This window comes from Elgaria multicarinata, chromosome 18 (genome assembly GCF_023053635.1).
Source record: "Elgaria multicarinata webbii isolate HBS135686 ecotype San Diego chromosome 18, rElgMul1.1.pri, whole genome shotgun sequence".
NCBI classification, from domain to species: Eukaryota; Metazoa; Chordata; class Lepidosauria; order Squamata; family Anguidae; genus Elgaria; species Elgaria multicarinata.
The window spans coordinates 23,239,702-23,262,584 of record NC_086188.1 but is presented as its reverse complement, the minus strand read 5'-3'; the positions used below and the strand labels follow the sequence as shown (position 1 = coordinate 23,262,584).

The 22,883-nt window shown below is 53.4% G+C and overlaps 1 protein-coding gene across 2 annotated transcripts in view; it reads left to right on the top strand.

Annotated features, from left to right (window-relative positions):
• Positions 1 to 22,883, top strand: part of SFI1 (SFI1 centrin binding protein) — a 79,853-nt gene that overhangs the window by 43,726 nt on the left and 13,244 nt on the right. The window contains exons 11-26 of one of the 2 annotated variants that reach the window (XM_063143996.1): positions 293 to 363; positions 825 to 917; positions 1,444 to 1,541; positions 7,405 to 7,471; positions 8,373 to 8,503; positions 8,921 to 9,002; positions 10,319 to 10,497; positions 10,756 to 10,831; positions 12,103 to 12,198; positions 12,676 to 12,752; positions 12,950 to 13,052; positions 13,378 to 13,474; positions 15,623 to 15,783; positions 16,086 to 16,160; positions 16,475 to 16,549; positions 17,330 to 17,506. In XM_063143996.1, the coding sequence (XP_063000066.1) occupies positions 293 to 363; positions 825 to 917; positions 1,444 to 1,541; positions 7,405 to 7,471; positions 8,373 to 8,503; positions 8,921 to 9,002; positions 10,319 to 10,497; positions 10,756 to 10,831; positions 12,103 to 12,198; positions 12,676 to 12,752; positions 12,950 to 13,052; positions 13,378 to 13,474; positions 15,623 to 15,783; positions 16,086 to 16,160; positions 16,475 to 16,549; positions 17,330 to 17,506 (1,658 nt within the window). The remainder of the gene's footprint in view (positions 1 to 292; positions 364 to 824; positions 918 to 1,443; positions 1,542 to 7,404; positions 7,472 to 8,372; positions 8,504 to 8,920; positions 9,003 to 10,318; positions 10,498 to 10,755; positions 10,832 to 12,102; positions 12,199 to 12,675; positions 12,753 to 12,949; positions 13,053 to 13,377; positions 13,475 to 15,622; positions 15,784 to 16,085; positions 16,161 to 16,474; positions 16,550 to 17,329; positions 17,507 to 22,883) is intronic. The other variant, XM_063143997.1, reaches the window with a different exon arrangement.

Here is a 22,883-nt window from a genome sequence, read left to right as displayed (position 1 = left end):
CTGGACCCAAACCATGGAGGGCTCTAAGGGTTATAACCAACACTTTATACTTTGCGCGGAAACAAATTAGCAGCCAGTGTGGAGCTTTTAAAACTGGTGTAGCAGACATCTGGTCGGAACGTGCCATTAAACACAGAAAAGAATGTTCAAATAAAGTGAATTCACTTAGTGAAACTCACTGACAGAGGATGGTGATTCCTCCTCACTAGTTCTAACCGTTTCATTGTCAAGTTACCGAGACTTGATCTAGTCTAGCCGGTCGATCAGACCTTTTTCTTAGCTTGGATAACAGATGTGGCCTTGTGTGCTGAAGCAGCTAAGCAAGATGAGCTCGCGGAACACCACTACAGACACCACCTGTTGGTAAGAGGATTGATGTCTCTCTGGCGGGAGAAGGCCTGGCTCCTCCGGAATGCGTTCTGACCAGGAAGAGCGGTTTCCAGTCTTCGGATCCTCACATAGGCCACCTGCCCGCCACTGATGCGTACAAACAGCAGGAAGCCACGGGCAATGTCCTTGGCCTGTAGCCTGCCTGCACAAGGTGCAAAGCTGGAGATGTATCTGTGCCACAATTTCACGGTTGTTGCTCTGATGCAGTTCCTGTGAATGGGGTTGTGTTGGAGTATTTTCCAGCCGGTAACGCTCAGTCCGTCTCCCATTTATTGTGACCCAAGGAGGCTGTCCTCTCGCCTCGCTTCATCATTGCAGATGACACACCACAAGGGCTGCAAAGACACCGCTTTGTCTGTATGCGAAGGGCAGCTTGTCTAGCGTGCTGTAGGATTCAGGCTGCCGGATTCAGGCTGCCCTTTTGCCTTTCACAGTACTGTGGGCTCAGTGCCTTCCGAAGGAACGCTGTGGATGCTTCTGTCAAGAAACTGAGAAGGAATTTGGCTCGTCAGCAGCACCAAGTCGTGGTGAGCCTGGCCTTGTCACATTTTTGCTCACCCTTCCTCCCAGCCCTTCCTTCCTGTCTTCTTTGTCACATTGGCAAGAGAAGTATCACCAGCTTGTGCTACTGAGTTGATCCTATGCTGTGCCAGAAAACATTTAGTGTTAGGTTTAGATGATGTTCCTTAGGTTTTGAGAGGTTGAGAGGGGTGTACCCGGGCTCAGACTGGGCAGGATGACAATGAGGATGAGGATATTTTTTAAAAATGCTAGGGATATGGAAGATACACATGGTAACTCTGGGCAATCAGATAACCCAAAGTCAGTTAACGTGTGTCTGCTGTAAAGCGTTTGAGGATACATGTCCGTGTAGCTGCTGAAATAGATTGCAGCACATCCATCACATTTTACCATTTGTTTTTGAGAGCTTATATCCCTTTGTTGCTGTTATTGCTGTTCTTTCGCTTTCTTAAGGCCCCGCCCCACGCTCTGCATTTAAGGGTCCCTGACTGTATCACGGCTCATGCTCTGTTGCTTTTGGTTTTGTTCCAGCTCCTGCACACGTTCTGGAATTGTTGGAAGTCTCGTTTGGAACAGAAGGAGGAAGAGCAGCATCGGTCTCTGACACTGGCAGCTCATTCTTGCTACAGGTACTGCAGGGTGAACAACTATATAGAGCAGCCTTCCCCAACCAGGGCCCGATCTACACCAAGCAGGAGATGACACTTTGAAAACACTTTGAAAACTGTACCCGGAGTGTGTCTTGGGCCCCAACTGTTGTTGTTGTTGTTGTTGTTGTTGTTATTATTATTTTTATTATTATTATTATTATTTACATTTTTGGACTGCCCAATAGCCGAAGCTCTCTGGGTGGCTCACAAAAATTAAAACCATGAAGGGAATAAAAACAAGCAATAATCTAAAAACACAAATACAAAATACAATATAAAAAGAACAACCAGGATAAAACCACACAGCAAAAATTGATATAGGTTAAAATATGGAATTTAAATAGCAAAGTTTAAATTTAAGTTAAATTAGGTGTTAAAATACTGAGAGAATAAAAAGGTCTTCAGCTGGCGACGAAAGGAGTACAGTGTAGGCGCCAGGCAGACCTTTCTGGGGAGCTCATTCCACAACCGGGGTGCCACGGCGGAGAAAGCCCTCCTCCTGGTAGCCACCTCCCTCACTTCCTTTGGCAGGGGCTTACCCCTGTGGATGATCTTAAGGTCCAGGCAGGTACATACGGGAGTAGGCGTTCCTTCAGACAGCCTGGCCCCAAGCCGTTTAGGGCTTTAAATGTCAATACCAGCACTTTGAATTGGACCTGGACCTGGACTGGCAGCCAATGAAGCTGGAAAAGGACTGGCGTAATGTGGACTCGTCAGCCAGTCCCTGTTAGTAAGTGAGCTGCCCTGTTTTGTACCAGTTGAAGTTTCCGGACTGTTTTCAAAGGCAGCCCCATGCATAACGCATTGCAGTAATCCAAACGAGAGGTTATCAGAGCATGGATCACTGTAGCTAGGCTATCTCTGTCCAGATAAGGGCGCAGCTGGTATATCAGCCTAAGCTGGTAAAAGGTGCTCTTTGCCACTGAGTTCACCTGTGCCTCAAGTGACAGTTCTGGATCCAAGAGCACCCCCAGACTACGGACCCGATCCTTTAGGGAGAGTGCAACCCCGTCCAGGACAGGGCAAACATCACCTCGCTGGACAGATGAACCACCCACTAACAGTGCCTCCATCTTCTCAAGATTGAGTCTCAGTTTATTAGCCCTCATCCAGTCCATTACCGTGCCCAGGCACTGGTTCAGAACAGCCACTGCCTCACCTGGGTTTGATGAAAAGGAAAGGTAGAGCTGGGTATCATTCGCATATTGATGACACCTCAGTCCACCTCTCCGGATAACCTCCCCCAGCGGCTTCATGTATATGTTGAACAGCATAGGGGATAAAACACAGCCCTGTGGAACCCCATGGCTTAGGCGCCACGGCACAGAGCAATAATCCCCCAGCACCACCTTCTGAAAACGGCCATCCAAGTAGAAGCGGAACCTACTTTTAAAGCAGTAGTGCAGATCCTGCCCTGGTGCTCTCCAGGTATTTGGGGCTGCAACTCCCTTCAACCCAGCCAGTGTGACCAATGATCAGGAATTCTGGGAGTTGTAGTCCTAAACCTCTTTTGGGCACCAGGTTGAGGAAGGCCAGTAGATGCAGCTATAGAGCTAAAACTCTGCAACTAAGCAGCTGTTCTTTTGATGCCTGCAGTGTTCCCCTCATTGACATTTTTTGAACTACTTTCTTAGAAATGAGTTTGGGCTTGATTCTACCTATTCTCTGTTTCTTCTTCTTTTTTTAAATATCACTATCTTAGCTTCCCACCTTGGCGCTCCCAGTGATAGACTGAGCTCCTGGGAAGCCTCCTGTTGAAGGCCTGGCCTGGCCCAGGCCTACCTAGTTTCAGAGATGGAACGATGTCGAGTGCCTTCAGGCCATTCTCTGGGCCATGAGAATGGGGCAGGGCAGGGCAGGGGAATCCAGTGCTGGGTAGCTTTACCTCTAAATGAACCACTTGAGAATCACTCATGTCTGGAGTAGGTAGGTAGGTTTGCCACGGAATGACCGAGGCTTGCGAAGGGTCTGCTCACACCAGCCTTTTTCAAACAGTTCTGTAGTTTGCCCTTTTTATCCGTGCAGTGGCGCTTTAGGTCCGCTTTACCGTTTAGCAAGCAAGCAGTAGATCGGGCTCTGCTGGTTGTTCTGTGGGTGATTTGCAGTAGGGTCAGCAAGAGTTTCTGACTCCCAAGCATTTCAACATAGCAAAAGCATGAAAGGCCTCCCCCTCACCCCAGGCTGCTGAAATCAAGAGACCTCCAGAGGGAAGTACGAGTAGATTTGGGAATCAAAGGACTTGTGAGCCGCTTCAGTGCAGGCACCAAGGACCCATTCCTGGGTTCAGCAGGGGCTCGGAGGTACCTTGTTCTGCAATTCAGTCTCTGCTTTTGTGAGCCACTTTTGCACCTGGCTCCAATTGGTAGTCTTTGGGCATCTAGTGAAAAACAAAATAGATCCCATAAGCCACATCCACCCTTGCTTTAGCTGGTCAAAGCGCATAGAAGCAGCACAAAGGAATCCTGACCAGGCGACTTCATTCTAGCAAGTTGTCTAAAAGTCATGCAGATGTCATTGCTTCTACCTGTTTGCATGAGTGTCCCGTTCACTTAAGCCTTGAAAGCAGGGGGGCGGGGGCAGGGGCGGGGGGGCCCCTGCGGGTTTCTGTTATATTTATTTATTTATTTATTTATTTATTTATTACATTTCTATACCGCCCAATAGCCGGAGCTCTCTGGGCGGTTCACAAAAATTAAAACCATTCATAATATAAAACAGTATAAAACCATAATATAAAATACAATAAAAAAGCTCAACAAGATAAAAACAGCAGCAATGCAAAATTACAAATTTAAAACACCATGTTAAAATGTATTTATAGATTGTTAAAATGTTGGGAGAATAAAAAGGTCTTCACCTGGCGTCTAAAAGCATATAATGTAGGTGCCAAGCGAACCTCCTTAGGGAGCTCATTCCACAGCCGGGGTGCCACAGCAGAGAAGGCCCTCCTCCTGGTAGCCACCTCCCTCACTTCCTTAGGTAGGGGCTCACGGAGAAGGACCCCTGAAGATGACCTTAGGGTCCGGGTAGGTACATATGGGAGGAGGCGTTCCTTCAGATAACCTGGCCCCAAGCCATTTAGGGCTTTAAATGTTAATACCAGCACGTTGAATCGGGCCCGGGCCTGGACTGGCAGCCAATGAAGCTGGAAAAGGACTGGTCTCATCGGCCAGTCCCTGTTAGTAAGCGTTCTGCCCTGTTTTGTACCAGTTGAAGTTTCCGGACCGTTTTCAAAGGCAGCCCCACATCTAACGCATTGATGTAATCCAAACGAGAGGTTATCAGAGCATGGATAACTGTAGCTAGGCTATCTTTGTCCAGATAAGGGCGCAGCTGGTATATCAGCCTAAGCTGGTAAAAGGTGCTCTTTGCCACTGAGTTCACCTGTGCCTCAAGTGACAGTTCTGGATCCAAGAGCACCCCCAAACTACGGACCCAATCCCTTAGGGGGAGTGCAGCCCCGTCCAGGACAGGGCAAACATCACCTCGCCGGACAGATGAACCACCCGCTAACAGTACCTCCGTCTTGTCTGGATTGAGTTTCAGTTTATTAGCCCTCATCCAGTCCATTACCATGCCCAGGCACTGGTTCAGAACAGCCACTGCCTCACCTGGGTTTGATGAAAAGGAAAGGTAGAGCTGGGTATCATCCGCATATTGATGACACCTCAGTCCACATCTCCGGATAACCTCCCCCAGCGGCTTCATGTATATGTTAAACAGCATAGGGGATACAATAGAGCCCTGTGGAACCCCATGGCTTAGGAGCCACGGCACAGAGCAATAATCCCCCAGCACCACCTTCTGAATTGGCCATCCAAGTAGGAGCGGAACCACTGCAACGCAGCACCTCCAATTCCCAGCTCAGACAACCTATCCAGAAGGATACCATGGTCGATGGTATCGAAGGCCGCTGAAAGGTGCAGGAGAACCAACAGGGTCGCACTCCCCCTGTCTCTCTCCCAGCAGAGGTCATCCCACAGGGCAACCAAGGCAGTTTCCGTTCCAAAACCAGGCCTGAAACCCAATTGAAATGGATCTAGATAATCCGTTTCATTCAAGAGTGCCTGGAGTTGTCCTGCAACCACCCGCTCAAGCATTTTGCCCAGGAAGGAGGTATTAGCCACCAGCCTGTAGTTGTTAAAATCCTCCGGGTCCAGATTAGGCTTCTTCAGGAGTGGTCTAATTACCGCCTCTTTTAAAGAGGCCGGCACCACTCCCTCTCTCAAGGAGGCATTTACAACCTCCTGGACCCAGCCGGCGATCCCCTCCTTATTTGATGTAATGAGCCGAGAGGGGCAAGGGTCAAGCACACAGGTGGTCGACCGGACTTGGCCAAGCACCTTGTCCACATCCTCGGGCCTCACTAACTGAAACTCATTCAATAAAACTGAGCCTGACGGCGCTCTGAACGCCTCTACTAGTGGAGCTGCATTAAGTGTGGTGTCCAATTCATGACGACTCTGAGCGACTTTATCTTCAAAGTGCCGTGCAAACTCGTCACAGCGTGCTACCGAGGGTTCCACCATCTCTCGCCCTGGCCCAGAGTGTAACAGGCCACGAACCACACGGAAAAGCTCCGCCGGACGACACTGAGAAGATGCAATGCTGGTGGGAAAGAACTGCCTCTTTGCCACCCTCACCACCACAGAATAGGCTCGATAGTGAGCTCTAGCCCGTGTTCGATCAGACCCAGCACGAGTTTTCCTCCACCTGCGTTCTAGCCGTCTCCCCTCTTGCTTCATTGCCCTCAGCTCAGGTGTATACCAAGGAGCTGACCGAGCTCTGCTCAGAGGGAGAGGACGCTTGGGCGCGATCGTGTCAACCGCCCGAGTCATCTCTGCATTCCACAGAGCAACCTGGGCTTCGACAGGAGCACCGGCCATATCAGCAGGAAAATCCCCCAGAGCCCTCTGGAGTCCATCCCCCAGAGCCCTCTGGAGTCCATTAGCCTCCGGGGGCGGACCATTTTAATAGGCCCCCCACCCTTGCAGAGGGGAAAGGCCGCCGAGAGTCTAAACCTCAGTAGGAAGTGATCCGACCATGACAAGGGAGTAGATGTTAGTTCCCCCACTTCCAGATCACCATCCTCCTGCCCAGTCGAGAAAACCAAGCCAAGTGTGTGTCCCTTTGCATGTGTTGGGCCGATGACATGTTGAGACAGCCCCATGGTTGTCATGGCAGCCATGAAGTCCTGAGCCACTCCGGATACAGAAGCCTCAGCATGGAAGTTGAGATCCCCCAGAACCACCATCCTGGGGGTCCTCAACACCAGATCTGAGATAACCTCCGTCAGCTCAGGCAGGGAGACTGTTGGGCAGCGGGGTGGACGGAACACCAGCAGAATCCCTAATCTGTCTCGAGTACCCAACACACAGTACAAACACTCCAGACCAGCACTCGACTGAACAGGAAGCCTAGAGAGGGAGATTGTATTTCTATAGACCACGGCAACCCCCCCTCCCCGGCCCTCAAGTCGGTACTGGTGCTGCACCGAATACCCAGGAGGGCAAAGCTGGGTGAAAGTAATCCCTCCCAGTTCACCCACCCCGGTCTCTGTGATACATGCCAGGTCAGCCCCCTCATCCAAAATCAAATCATGGATGAGGGAGGTTTTATTTTGGACTGACCTGGCGTTCAGCAGAAGCACAACCAAACCCGAGGGCAAGCTGGTAAGGCTGCCAGGAACCATTTGGTTGGGGGGAAAACCAGAAGAGGGGATAGCTGTAAGAAATCTAGCCCCTCTTGGTCCTGTGGTGAGCTGTCCCTGGTCTTGAGCGCCAGGGAGCTGTGCACTAGGAGAGAAACATCCGTTTACTGATCTGCATACTTTGGATTTCAGCAAGGCCCTACTGCGTAAGTGTCTCAGGACCTGGTTACACCAGGCCAGCCTGGAAAAACACAGGAAGGTAAGGGAGCTCCATAGCTAAGGGGACTCTTCTTGGGACCTTCAAATGTCTCCCTGCCTATGTTTGCCTTTTCCTTTCCTCCCCTCTCGTTATGCTGCTCTCAGTCTTCGCTTCTCCCAGCCCTCCCCTTTTCTTCAGAAAGAATCACATGGTGGTCATCATCCCACCCATTTCTGGGTCACAACCCACCAGCTTTGCTGGAAGGGCTGTTTCTGCTCGGCAATGCAAAAGAGCCATTTTTAAAAAATTCCCAGGGCAGCCATTTCCAAAGTCAGGCCCTCTTTCCACCAGCCTTCCAACCTGATGGAATGCAACTCCTGTAATGCTAGCAGAGGGGTTCTGGGAGTGTCGACCAACGTATCTGTAGGGTGCCAGGTTGGGGAAGGTTGGTGTAGAGCAGGGCTGAGCAGTGGAGCACCTGTGGGCACCAGGGCACCCCCAGGCACCTCTCTTGGCACGTATTGCTCTACCCCCCCCCTCTCTCTCTCTCTCTCTCTCTCTCTCTCTCTCTCTCTGTATCTCACATTTTTCTCACTGGCAGCTAGGACGGTCTCTGTTGGGCAGCTCACTTGCCCTTTGCCGTGCCACCTCTGGCAGCCATTTTTTGTTGGTGCCTGGGGCAGTTTCTCAAATTGCTAAATGTGCTCACCGCTCAAACTGGTTGCCTGCCCTTAACGTCGCCCTTCGCACTGCAGGCAGTTGCTCTTTTTCTGAGCACGAGGCTAAGAAGTGAAGGCGACTCCCTGGCTAGATGCCTCACTCCCTTGGCATTACACGTCTGCACGTGCAGCCACGCGCATCTTTCAGGTGGCGCTGATCTTGCAAACTCCCCAGGCAGTGTGGGTGGGTGTGATTGTAGTTCTTGCTCTTAAGATCCTACTAAGGTGACCCTTTTCTCCAGCTGCAACATGCCAAAGCAGATCGGCACTATGCAAGAGCGGTCCTGCCTGCCACCTTCCAAGCCTGGAAGCGATTCAAGGATCACCAGCGCTGGTGGACAGAGATGAAAGGGGCGGCGCAGTGTTTTCACAGGTATATTGTGTGGTTCTTGTAGATGATGGGGAAGGAGGCGTGAGCAGAACGCACGCTTTGCACACACACAAGCTGCCTTGTGCAACTCCTGACATCTTCCTCTGTCAAGAGATCTCCATTTGCAAAGGATCTTTGCAGGCTCTGACTTCGTTTTAGGATCAGTTGATCCTCTTCCCCAGTTTGAAAAACCATAGTAGGCTAGGAATTCAAGTGTGGCAGCTTTTCAGTGTGCATTTGTTACACATGTAGTGGTTCTACCTTTATTTAGTACCTCTCTGTACCACCCAACAGCCAAAGTTCTCTGTGCAGTTCACAATAATCCTTATGCCATCGATAGGTACATAGGAATCTCAGGTTCCTCAGAATCTGGAGCTTTAAATACTTGCAAGGAGAGGTATCATTGGTTCTTCCTTGCAGGGAAATATGGACAAGACGAATCTTTGAAAGGTGGCAGCTGAGAGAGCATGAGCAGCAGCAGAACCGGATGGCGGAGAAAATGGTATTATTTTCTTCTTCTTCACCTCCTGAGCAACACCAGTAGGCATGTGATTTCTGCCATGTTTCTCATGATGATATGAGGGTGTTTCAGACAAGAAGGGTCATCTTCAAGATTAGCATTGACAGCTAATTAACTCTTCCATACTGTAACACTTTTGTTTATTGTACATGGGGTTCCAGTCCCCAGCCGTAGATCTTCACAAGTGTAGGTCAGTTGGAAAGAGGAAGGGGAAAGAAAGAAGCAGGGGATTTTCTGTGCCCACCTACCGTCACAGATTAATCATAGAATGGTAGAGTTGGAAGCGGCCTCTAAGGCCATGGAGTCCAATGCCCTGCTCAATGCAGGAATCCACCTCAAAGCATCCCTGACAGATGGTTGACTAGCTGCCTCTTGCATGCCCAGCACTCCAGCCTATCAAGATCACTTTGAAGTTTGTTTCTGTCTTCCAGGGTATTAGCTATCCCACCCAATTTTGTGTCATCTGCAAATTTGATCAGCGTTCCCTGCACCACCTCGTCCAAATCATTAATAAAAATGTTGAAGAGCACTGGGCCCAGGACTGAGCCCTGCGGTACCCCACTCGTTGCCTCTCCCCAGTTTGAGGAGGTTCCATTGATAAGTACTCTTTGAGTCCAATTCTGTAGCCAACTGTGAATCCACCTAATAGTTGTTCCATCTGGCCCAGTTTTAGCTAGTTTGCTAATCAGAATGTCATGTGGTACTTTGTCAAAAGCTTTGCTGAAGTCAAGATATATGACATCCACAGCATTCCCACAGTCCACAAGGGAGGTTATCCTATCAAAAAATGAGATCAGATTAGTCTGGCAGGATTTGTTCTTGACAATTCCATGTTGGCTTCTCATAATCACTGCATTGATTTCAAGGTGCTTACAGATTGCCTTCTTTATAATCTGCTTTAGCATTTTCCCAGGGATGGATGTCAGACTGACTGGTCTGTAGTTCCCAGTTTCCTCCTTTTTGCCCTTTTTGAAGATAGGGACAACGTTAGCCCTCCTCCAGTCGTCCGGCACCTCACCCGTCTTCCATGATTTTGCAAGTAGTCATGAAGGAAGCGAATGGTGTCCTTCATGACTGCTCTCCTTCGTGGCTCTCACTGTTCAAAACCTAGCCTCAATTTTGGGTGACAATGTTGATGGCTGTTTGGATGATTGGGAACAAGTATTATTATTATTATTAAGTCACTGATGAAATAATTCTCCTGCATGGGCAGCCAAGGGTCGTGTGTGGTGCAGTGTTGCCTCGCTGCCACTGCGCCATCTTTCTATTTCAGGGCTCTTTTCCTGTTCTTTTTACAGGCTGTTTTGCACTCTGAGCAGCAGCTGTTATCCCAGTTCTGGCGCTTCTGGCACTGGAGAACTGTGGCACATCTGGAAGAACAAGAGGGGCTGTCCTTGGCCAAAGAGCATCACAGCCACCAAGTCTTGCAGAGAATGTTCCAGCTCTGGAGGGAGAATGTTCAGGACATCAAGGCAGGGTAAGAGCCGAGAAGAGAGGCAGCCATATTGGCCAGGGCCGTTTCCGTAGGCGACACGTGAGGCTGGCCTTCCCCGACCTGGTGCCGTCCAGTTGTGTCGGACTGCAACTCCCAGCCAGCATCGCTCGGAGGGCAGACGTGTTACATGAGAGGAGGCAGCGGCAGGCTCTGCCTTCTGGCTCCCCGTTTAAGGGGGTAGCAAGGAAGGCCCCCGGCTGCTCTGGAGCGTGAGAGAGTGATGGTTGTGCTTCCCTTTAGGAGGATGAAGGAGGCCGGGGCTTCACGGCTCCACTCTGCCAAGCTCCTGCGACGCTCCTGGGGAAAGTGGCAGCAGGTGAGAGAGCAAGAGGGGCCCGTCAGGCCTCTCCCAGTGTAACCAGCATTCCTGGACTCTGCTTGTGAGCAGAGGTGCGTGCGTGCGCGCATCTGCGCATGCTCTGGGTACCTTGAAATGCTGCCTGACGAAAGCCCACGTTTTGTCGTTTAACAAGAATACCAAAAACTGGGCAGATCTGCTCTGTTGATGGACTCCACAATCCAGGATTCCAACGAATACTGAACATGTTGATAAGGAGAGAAAGACCAAACAGAGGAGCGGCTGTGGATGGCGAGGCGGCTGCGCTGGGCAACGGCAGAGCAGGGCGCCGCATGGGCCGCTGATGCCGCCCTCTCCCCTGAGCACTGGAAAGCGCGTTCCTGCTGCCCCCTGGACTTCAGCCGGGGGGGGGGGGAGTGTTCTTGGCAGGGCCCCTGCTCTCTAGGGCATAATCCGTCAACATAGCCAAATTGCTCTTGCCAGGCGGCCTGAACTGTCTCCACGCAGAGGGCTGTTGAAAGCAGGTCGAGGGCCACAGCTTGCCCAGCCCTGCTCAATGGCCGTGATGGTGACAATCCTGGTCTGTGTGTTTTTAACAGTTGTGAACGCTGAGGCTCCAAGAATGCCAGATTCTGTGCCGGCCATTAGATTCCACATGAGCTATATTTGAGGTTGTGAGAGAATGACCTTATCGGAAGGCATTCTGTAGGTGTGATGCTGTGAACCAAAACATCCCCATCGCAAAGTGGGAGGAGGAGGAGGAGGAGAGGGCAGAGCACTGAGGTCTGGCGGCAGCAGAGCACTGAGGTCTGGCGGCAGCAGAGCACTGAGGTCTGGCGGCAGCAGAGCACTGAGGTCTGGCGGCAGCAGAGCACTGAGGTCTGGCGGCAGCAGAGCACTGAGGTCTGGCGGCAGCAGAGCACTGAGGTCTGGCGGCAGCAGAGCACTGAGGTCTGGCGGCAGCAGAGCACTGAGGTCTGGCGGCAGCTGGGGCCGTTCGATGCAGAGGTGGGAGCAAGGCCTCTTCCCAGCTGGTGAGGAAGTGGCCAGCGTCTCCCAGGGCAACCCCTGGCTGGCGCCCTCTTCTTAAAACGGGCCTCCTCATTGGTAGGTGGAGAGTAGAATGCCGACAAGTAGGAAGCAGTTATCTCTGGTAGTGGGTTCAGTGGTGATAGCTGCTCCTTTGTGCTGCTACCCGTTGAATACAGCTTGACTCTGCTTTCCACTGCTTGGCTCTAGAAAGTCCTCTATCCTATAGGGTCATTTTCCGTTGCCCTTTTCCCTTGCAGTACTTGAGGCATCGATCTGGGAAGTGGCAGAAAGTGGTTCGAGCCGAGGTGCACCACCAGCGGGTTGCATTGGGCAGGGCCTTCTCAGCCTGGAAGGTACGAACGGGCTCTTTTTGGAGAAATCGCCAGGGCTTGACAGTGTGCAAGTCCAGCAGCTCCAAAGCGCCACTTTGTCTTTCTCTATCAATGCTCCTGGGTTTCCTATTTGTGCAGTACTAGTCGTGTGCAGAGGGCTTTGCAGTCCGTGTCTTGAGATAGTAGGAGGATGCATTTCCAACAGCACCGAATAAAAAATGCTGTATGCCTTCAACAGAAATGCTCACCTTGAGTCCACAAGACCAATGAGGCACAGCTGTGTCTTTATTGCTTGGGGGAAATATATAGACAGGTTCACAGTTATACCAGTATTCTAATTCCCAAAGAGGAGAAACGGGATGCGAATGTTGAATCCTATAGGCCAAATTCAGTTTTTAATACAGACTAAATGAATGTGGCTTCTGTGTTGATAAACGGATTACATCTAAAGAGATTAAAATCTGGGAGAACTCTGATTTCGTGGCTTTGCTCTTGCAGGAGTACCAAAATAATATCCAGCGCATTCTGTACCACGTGGCTAACAAGGAGAGGGAACAGAATCTGAAACTGTTACGGTAACCCTGTCCGACCTGCAGCTGTGCCTCCTCCACCCGGCCTGCTGGTGCTGGAGGACCCTCTCCTGCTCCCCCCCTCACGCTCACCTGCCCGGCCTCCCCATTCCTCCCATCCCAGCCTGCCCAAGAGGAAAGGAGGTGTTCTAGGGAAGAACTGCCCTGCATTTCGGGGTCTCCATGTCTACCTTTGTCCTCAGGCAGGTGCTGTGCACCTGGAAAGAACATGTAGCCAGTGCCAAGCACGAAGCCCAGCAAGTGGCTCTGGCGGAGCAGCACTACAGGAGAGCAGTTCTCTCAAAGGTAAGCGCCGTCATGGAAGACCCCGCATGGAAGACCGTTGAGCTGGGGGGCAGCCTTGCCCCCCCCCATGGCCTCGCCAGCTGTGCAACTGCGGTGGCTCCCCCCCCATCTTACTTGCCATCTTTTTGTGAAGCGCTCGCTTGCGTCACAGAACAGGGCGACTGGGGCACGGGCAACGGCCGAGGGTGTCACGGCGGGAGGAGACCGGGCGCTGGTGCTTCTCTGCCTGAGCCGGACGGACCCGGGCCTGATATGGGCCTTTCAACCCACCACCGGAGGAAGCGAGCGGGAAGCCCTTAACGCTGCTGCCCCTGCCTCTGCCTAGGTGGCGCTCCAGTGGAGGGACGCGGCCTCCTTGTGTGCCCACTGGCGGCAGCAGGAAGCGGCAGCTGTGGAGGATGCCAGGAAGCGCTTGCATGCAGGTGAGAGTAGAAAGCCCCCCCTCCCCCCCCCCAGAGTCGATCGTCGCAGCCTCCCCCGGCCTCCAGACGTTTCGGGATGCAGCTTCCCAACTGAAGAAGCTGAGTTGCCGTCCAGCGCGTCTGCGCGAGACTCCCTAACCTAAGCCTTCAGAAAAGCTGGAAGAGCTCTTGATGTCCTTTCTTCTCCTGCTCACCAGTTCAGCCCTTTGGGCTTAGAGAGGTGGGGGTGGGGGTGGGGGTGGGGTGGCTGTCAGTGGTGAGGCTCGGCTTTGGTGGCTAGAGGGGGCTTGGGGCTTCAGGCTCCTGCTCAGGGCCTGTCCCTCGGCAGCCCAGGTGCCTCGGCCAGTGCACGCTTGCCCAGGGCCCCTGTGTCTCCGTGGCGCCTCTCCCTCCCGGCTGCTTCTTGGAGAAGGCCCTTCTCCCCTGGCTGGGCCTTCCAACACTTCCGGGCTGAGGGGGTGGTGCTTGAGGAGATGCAGGCCAGGCTCACCCAGTTTGATTTGATTCCCTTGCTTGAAATTCCTCTTTCATCTGAGAGAGAGAGAATGGCATTTTGGGCCTCTTGGAGATGATGTGGCGGAACGGCCGGCCGGGGCAGCTCTCCTCCCTAGGAGGGCTGAGGAGGGCTCTACAACGTAGCCGGGCCAGCAGGCCCACAGGCGCCGCCGTCTTCCCGTTCTCCCCTCCATGACGTTTGCACAATGTCTGCGAAGCCACTACTGATTATGATTACTACTACTACATTTTTATACCGCCCCAGAGCCGAAGTTCTCTGGGCGGTTGACAAAGATGTCATGCCCTTGCTCTGCATGGCGCCTGTGCTGCCACCCCCTACCCGCCATGCTGCCCTGGGCCTCATTGAATGTGGGGTGGCACAGAGGGAGGGAGGGAACTGGACCGTGCCGCCCCCTCTGGCTGCCAGCGCGAGGGTCTCGTGACGGGCGTTTCCCGTGCGTCTCAGGCGCTCCGTTGCACGAAGGTTGCCTGTCCCTGCTCCGGCGAGTGGAGTGAACCCCAGCCGTCCTCACACCCACGGAGCTGCGGACATGAGCAACGAAAGGTCTTCTGCGCTATATAGCTGGTGCCCTGCGGAGGCACCCGGAGCCCCTTGGGCCCACCGAGGGAGCCGGGCAGAGCAGCCGGGGGTGGCTCCGGACCTCCACCCACAGGGAGGCAGTGCAAGGTCGGAGGCTGGACCCTGGTGCCCGCCGTGTCTGCCTGGGCGACCGGTGCCAGCCCAAAGCGGTGGGCCGCTGGCATTCTCCATTTTCCATCTTGTTTTAGCTGAGGTATATTTCCCGGTGGCCGTTCTTCCAGGGCAAGGAGGCTGCGCTCCCTCGCCTTGTGGGAACCTGTAGCCTTTGCAGGCCCTGCCTGCACCGGGGGAGGGGAGGAGTCGCCCCTCAGGCTCCACCCATGAAGAGTGCAGGGTTGTGGATCCAAGGGGTGCCGTCTACACCAGCCTTCCGCAAGTTGGTGGCCTCCTAAGGATTTGGACTACAACTCCTAGTGTTCCTAATCGTTGGCTCGGCTGCCTGGGGGTAATGGGAGTTGAAGTCCAAAACTTCTGGTGGGCTCCAGTTTGGGGAAGGTTGGGTGTCCACCACGCAGCAGCACCCCTGTGCTCCTCCCAGGTCCTGCGCCTCGTTCCGGCCGCCAGGCCTGAGGGGGTTTGCCGGCATCTCCGTCACGTCCCACCAGATGCAGAGGCCCAGCATGGCTCCAGGGACCGGTCAGGGGTGGGCTTTAATGTCATCTGGACGGTTTTAATGCTGTTCCTAACTGTGGCCTTCTGATTGCTTGTTGTTGTGCTTTATGGTTATTGTAAAACACCCTGAAAGTTTTAAGTGAAGGTCTATACAAAAATATTTTTTCTTCTTTTTGCTATTTTTTTTATTTCAGAATAAAATAAAATGTCACGATGGTTTTTTTCTTTTGTTTTTTTTCCAAAACTCCACGAAGTGACGCGGGGTGTGTGGGTGTGGGTGTGCTTGACAGCACAGGCCAGCGGCGTGGCTCTGTGGGCTCCCCAGCTGGGGATTGGCCTGTGGTGCGGTGCTCTGTCTTTGGGAGCCTCCCCTGACGTGTGGGGTTTGGGAGGCCGGGCCTCCCGCTGCTCCTTGAGTTTTTGCCTTCCCCTTTGAACAGTGAGGCTGCAGGCAACGTTTCTCCGCTGGAAAGAGTCTTCCCTGAGATCCTCGAGGCAGAGGGGCCTGCTTGGCAGAGCAGCGCAACACCACGGGAGGCAGCTGCTCAACAAGTGTGTGGCCGGGTGGAAGCGCCACCACCTCCGTGGCGTACGAGGCACGGTGAGAGTGCTTGCGGAGCCTCCCCTCGGGGGGGGGCGTGGCCGTTCCATCCCATTGCCTTCGCCTAGGCGCTCGCTCACTCTCCGCCGTCGCGTGGCCCATCTTCAGTATCGGGCGTTATTACCCAATTCTGCCCCGGGTTGTTTGGAAGGACTATCGAGACGTGCTCTGAGCCCCTTTCAGCCCGCGTCACTGCCGTGGCGGCGGCTGGACCTCCCTCTCTGGCTGTGCTTGAGTGAGGGTCATAGGCTGGGCTGGGCGGGAGCTGTCTGACGGCTGTGCTGCTTTCCCCCCCCCCCCAGCTCCTGCAGAGACAGGGGGATCAGCTGCTGTCCCGGAGGCTTCTCGCCACCTGCTTCTCACTGTGGAAGAGACAGGTGAGATCCGGCACATGGCGCCTTCCTCTGCCCGGTGGCCCCTTCTCAGGGCCGGGCTGGCAGAACGGGCACGGGGCCGCCATGGAAGTGGGCGTCAGCTGAAGCGCCCGTTGCCCTCCAGCAGCTCAGCTTGGGTGCCGAAGGGCAGAGGAACAGGAGCACGCCTGGGCAGGAGCCTCCGGAAGGAGGCCGGTTTGAGCCCTGGGCTGCGTAAGCGGGAGCCTTCTCCCTCGGGCTGGGATTTGGGGCTGCGAACGGCTCGGCTCCCTGACCTGGCCCACGTGGGCGCTCTTTCTTTCTTTCTGCACTGGCAGCTGGCACGCAGGCAGTGGGAGCGGCGGGAGACCGTGCGGGCGCTGTGGCACTGGTCCTGGACCCTGCAGGGGAAGGTCAGTGCTGGCGCGTGCATCAGCGCCCCTCTACTTCGCCCTGCGCTGCCGGGGAAGCAGGCTTGTGTTTCTCAAAAAGACCCCGCCCCCACCCTCACCCCCACCCCCCCCCCCCTGCTTTTTGAAAGAGGACCTTTCCAAAGCAGGGAAAGGCCAATTTCTCTTGGGCTTGCCTAAAGTAGTTCTTTGGAGCCCAGCCAAGGAGCTGGACCTCTGACTTCCTTCCTTCCCGCACAGTAAAGCGTCTGCTAGCAAATAGTCTCTGTCCCTCGTTGGCCACGAGCCTCTTGGGGGTTCCCTTCCTGCCCAGCACGTGCGCCTGACTGCCATTGGCCCAATCGCCCGCGATGATGTGCAGATCACTGTGGCGTCTGCACCTGGTGGGCTGTACCACGGAGCTGGCTTCTCATCCACGCTTACACCCATGGTTGTGGGGTGGGTAAGAAGCCACCCCTGCCCCACACTGTGCTGGGTTCGGATGCTGCTGCAACCCAGGGAATGACGCAAACAGCCATCGAGTGCATGGAGTGTGTGGGCAGGCGGAAGCAGCCACCTTGCGTGCGGCAGGCCTAGCGATACTGCTCTCGAGAAGACCGTGTATTCTAGGCTATTGCTATGTGCACCACCGCTGGCTTTCACTTAAGCTCCGGAGCATGTTGGCTTCCTTCACCCGGCACCTGCGTTTCAAAGGGCGCTTCTGCCATCCTGTTGCCAATTTCTTTGTAGCCCACGGGCTGCCAAAGCGAAGCGGCCACCATTGCGTGTGTGTCTTGACTGCAGGTCTTTGAGGCTTGGGCAGGCTTGGTCCTGGATCAGCGGCGGAAGAAAGGCCGAGTCGAGAGAGCTGTGGAGGTTTACCAGGCTGAGCTGCTGCGGGAGGGAGCGGCCCGCATCCTGAGGTATACGGCTGCGGCAAAGCAATTCCGAGGGCAGTTGCAAGCCCGGCACCAGGTGAAGGTAAAAGGACCGGCGCGCCTCCCGCGGCTGTCGTCCCTGGCTCCCATGGCCTTTCCACGTCGTCCCCCGTCCCCCCGTTTTTGCTTCCACGTGAGGCTTTCGTGGTGCCGTTGTCCCCTGCCTCTGTCACTGCATTTGAAGGGGGCGGAGCCAAGTGGGGCCCCTGATGCCGCCATCTTCCTCTTGCAGCTGCTTCCGGCTTCTTTCTTATCACAGAGAATCCATTCAGGAGAAGAAGACAGGACAGCTGCACCAGGCCTTTGGGTCGTTAGGGGCCGGGGCCTTCTCTCCAGGAGTAGCCTGGGCTTCCAGCTGCTGCAGACGCAGAGTTTTTGGCCGCTGTTTGTTCATTGGCTCCAGGCCACCTTTGACCCTTGGCTCCTTCCTTCCTTCCTTCCTTCCTTCCTTCCTTCCTTCCTTCTGTCCGTCCGTCCGTCCATTCTTCCTTCCTTTCTTGGCAGTACAGATCCTACAGCGAGGGATCCCTGCACAGAGACCGGCCGTTTCTGTCTTGCAGCTGCTGCAGGGATAGGCCAGGAAGGGCAGTCAGCTCTCCGAGGTGGGAGCGAGCCAGGGCAGGGCAGGCATTTTGGTCAGGCCAGCTTCTCAAGGCTCCGGGCAGCTCCAAGTCACCCTGACGGAGGAGCCTCAGCAAACAACGGCCTCTGCCAAGACAGAGAAACCAACAGGGACGGATCCTGCCTTCCCGTCACCACCACCAGCCCCGCCCCGATAGCTGCACTTTTCCGGGCCAGGTGGGATAGCATCATCCCCAAAGGACAGGAGAAGCTCTCCCAGGCCTGTGAAAGGTTTTGCCAGCTTCCAGGGGACGTGATCTGGACATGGTTTGGGGACGGATGAGGGCAAATGAGCCGAGGCTTAATCCAGGCAAGACGGAGGCACTGTGGCCGGGGAAGCAGGCCAGTCTGGGTAGAGGAGCACAGCTGGTCTTAGTGGGGCTGCCCTCTCCCTGACGGGCCCCGTGCGCAGGCTGGGTGTGCACTCGGGCGGTGGCGGGGGAGAGGGAGGCTTTTCACCAGCTCAGTTGCAGCCCTATCTGGAGAGGGAGGATTTTGCTTGGTCGTTCGTGCGCTGGTGACACCCAGGGTGGACTACTGAAAGGGCCCCTCTGCTGTAAAGACTGTCCTGAAGCTTCAGCTGGTGCAGAATGCAACGGACCCCTGCTATATTGGTGGGGTCTGAGCAGGCTGCTCACGTGACCCGGACACTGCGCCTGCTGCATTCGTTGCCAATGTGTCTCCAAGCCCAATTCTGAGGAGCTGGTTTTAACCTTTAAAGCTTTAAATTGCCAACAGAGGCCTTTCTCACATGCCCACCGCCAAGGGCACGTAGGCCACTGAGTACAAGGGGGAGAGCATTTTCAGTGTTGGCCCCACATCTCAGGAATCAGCTTCCATCAGGGGATCGTCGGGCCTCTTCAGTCGTTTTCACTGGCCTGTATTGGTGGTAGTATTATTATTATTATTATTTATTTATTTACTTATTTATTGAATTTTTATACCGCCCAATAGCCAAAGCTCCCTGGGCGGTTCACAAAAACTGAAACAATTCAAAGTGTAAAACAGTATAAAAACATGATATAAAATACACATTAAAACAAATGAAAACATACCATACATGATTAAAACATCCTGAAAACATTCTAAAATTTCACTGGATAGGCCTGCTGGAATAGATCAGTCTTTATTGCTTTTTTAAATTCTAAAAGACTGTCAAGTTGACAAATCTCCAGCAGGCCATTCCACAGGCTGGGAGCAGCAGAAGAGAAGGTCCTCTGGGTAACAGTTGTTAATCTAGTTTTTGCTAGCTGAAGTGGATCCTTCCCAGAGGACCTGAATGTGCGGGGTGGATTGTATAGGGGAAGGCGATCCCGCAGGTAGCCTGGACCCAAACCATGTAGGGCTTTAAAGGTGATAACCAACACTTTGTACTTCGCCCGGAAACTAATTGGCAGCCAGTGAAGAGATTTTAAAACTGGTGTAATGTGGTCACCCCTAGGTGTACCGGTGACCAGCCTGGCTGCCATATTTTGAACTAGTTGAAGTTTCCAGACTAGGCACAAAGGCAGCCCTATGTAGAGTGCATTGCAGAAGTTGAGCCTCGAAGTTACCAGTGCGTGCACGACTGTCTTTCGGTCTTCCGACTCTAGGAAGGGGCGCAGCTGGCAGCTGAAGCTGATAGTAGGCACTCCTGGCTGTCGCATCTATCTGGGCTGTCATTTGGAGCGACGGATCCAGAAGCACCCCCAAGCTGCGAACACAGTCTTTCAGGGGGAGTGGAACCCCATCCAGAACCGGTTGACACAGCGCCAAACCCAGGTTGCGGCCTTTGACAGCGAGCACCTCCGTCTTGTCTGGATTCAGCTTCAGTTTGTTTTTCCTCATCCAGCCCATTACAGCCTCCAAGCATTCATTCAGAGGAGACGGACTATCCTTAGCTGACGCTGTTATTGAAGGCATAGAGAAATGTATTTGGGTGTCATCAGCGTACTGATAGCGCCCCGCCCCATGCCTGTGTTTATATTGTTTTTACATTATTTTGTAGTATATTTGCTTATTGCTTATTTGCATTTGCATATTTTTGTACCATTTTCTTAATCTTGAGAGAGTTCAGCTCTTAAGGGCAGCCTAAAGAAATCATTTTGAATGACTGAGTGAGGACCTGGCCAGCCCCAGAACTGGACGCCCTTGTGGCCACTAAGGGTCTTGTACCATTTAAATGAGGTGGATTGACGCCCACGGACCAGCATGACCGGAGGGCCAAGTCTGCCTTAGGCAGAAGCTCCGGGCAGCGTTGGGGGCACTTAGGGCCGCCTCGAGAGCCTCAGTTTCTTCAGGCGCCTCATTCTCCTTGGCTAAACAAAATCCTAGCAGATGACTCCCCGGAGAAGAAGGCAAGAGACCCGTCCAGGGAAGCTTTGCCCTCGGCACCCTCCTAGCCGCTGGAACTCTGCCGCCCGAGGCCAGGCCCATGGACTCTGCTGCTGTGGTCAGCAGGAACCTCTGGCTGTGCTCTGGTCCAGTGGATGCCAGCCCAAGGCAGGCCTCGCCAGCGTTGTGCTCTCGGCAGAGGAAGAGAAGGAGAAGCCCGGCAGTGCTGGTGCTTTCCTCTCTCCGCATGCTCTGGATGTTTCCAACCCCCTGCTCAAAGCAGGAATCTGCACTGAAGCAGCCAAAGCACATTGAAGCATACCTTAATCCAGATGCCTCTCTTAGTGATGGAGAAGCCGGGAGATGGGGTGCAGAGGCAGGGCGTTTAGTGAATGAAAGATTCTGGAGAAAGCAACAACTTCCTGGAGTTCAGAGCATTCAAGGTGGTCTTTGTCATTTCACCCAGAAGTGGCAGAGACAACTCATCATGATCAGGATGGGCGGTATAAAAGCCAAGGCCTAAATCAACAGGCAAGAGGACACGAGCTCCTAAATTCTGCAGAAGGAGGCAGTTTCACTATTCTCCAGTGTGGAGACACGCCTACCATCCATCAAGCTGGAGCATCCTCAACCTAAACGGAGGTTGGGGTTTCCACCCCCCACCCCCCGAAAAACAGCAAATACCAAGGTGGGAGCAAAGATAGAAGATGACCTTAGAGAGCAATCCACCCTGACACACACACACACACACACACGCACGCACGCACCAGGAAGTTCCACAAGAAGTCATCATGATCACCCTAATACTATCAAAGCAACTGGTTCTTGGACCAGTTGAATGTATTAACATGGACCCTACTGGATCTTCTGAAGCCAGCTCCCTTCAGGCTGTGCAGGGTATTCCAAGTCACCTCCAAAATTGTTTCCAGATATCTGCCTACCAACAGGATGTCCTGTCTCAAATGGAGCAGTACATTTAGTTAGGGTCAGCAGAACAACAAGGAGCCTCTCTCAGCAGCCCAACAGAGGTATCTGAGCTCTTTTAGGGCAGCCTGACCAGTGACTTGAAGGGTGACACCCAATAGAGCCATGGTTCAGCCCTAACAAGTCTATTGGGTATTCCTAGATCCTGTTCTCTCGGTATCTGCCCACACACCCACAGGTTCTTCTTCGTGGTCTCTGTGCATCACACATATGGGCTCAGCACCTGCGCGAAGCCCCTCTTCGGGAATTTCCATAGCTAAAAGACATTTTGGGCAGGAAACCCTCCCCCTCCACTGCGCATGTGCAGGAGGGTTCCCACCCAGAATCTCCAGTTCTTCTTCGACCGTCTTGCAGACAGCCTCGTCGGGAACAACGCTCTTAAAAACGATAGCCAAGACTTACCTTTTTCTTGTTTCTGCATATATTTTTCCTCACCTTTTCATCTATTCTTCGTCGTTTCTATATTTCCTCCTAATTTTTTTTTGTAAAAATATATTACTTTCTCTTTACCTCTTTTTCATCTGCTTTAACTATAATTCTGACCGTATGGGCCCCAAGGCCCCATTTAAAAAGTGTGCCCACTGTGGGATGAAACTGCCCCCATCAGACGGCCGCAATTTTTGTGTTATCTTCTTGGGAGAAGGCCACAAGGTGGACACCTGTACCCATTGCCAAGCCTTTTCAAAGCTCACAAGGCAGATAAATTGCGGGCAGAGCTGTGGGAAAGGGCGCTTGCATCGGTTGATAAACCTGCAATGGCTTCTCAGCAACAGCCAGTAGCGCATCCAGCTCCTGTCGAGTCACCAAGGATTCAGGCCGACAGACCCTGCCAGGAAACCCCTGCAACGCCAGGGCGATCCCTGACTGCCTCAGTAGCAAAGAAGCTAGCAAAAAAGGCACGTACTCCGAAGTCCGTGGAGATTGTGAAGCAAAAGAAGGCCAAATCGGCCAAAAGCCACGATCACCATAAAAATCGGGCATCGACATCGACCGTACCATCGGTGGCTGCCCCTACTCCTCCTTCGATAACGGAGACGGCTTCGATCGCCGTACCTTCTTCGATATCGGCGACCGCCCCAATGCCGACGCCATCGTTATCGGAGGGCGAAATTAGAGACAGCGTATCGTGTCAAAGTAGAGAACCAGGATACCCTGCAAGGGGGTCAGTTAGAGGCTCACCTCAACGAAACTTACCGGCCAATATCCAACCTCAACACGAATATCGAAGATCGCCCACATCACTCGACTGTTGACCACAATATCGACGCTCACCGGATTCAGCCCATTCACTTGATGATCGATATCGGGAGGACAAACGTTACTTCTACGCTAAACGATACCGATCCAGATCTCCTGTAAGGGAATACGATACACAATCAGAGTACTCTCTCCCACCAAGACCGACCTGTTATTATAGGGACTGGCATGAGGAGTATGATCGATATCGACAAGAAAGCCGACTATCAACCCCTCGACGTCGACAACCACCTTCCGCTACGATA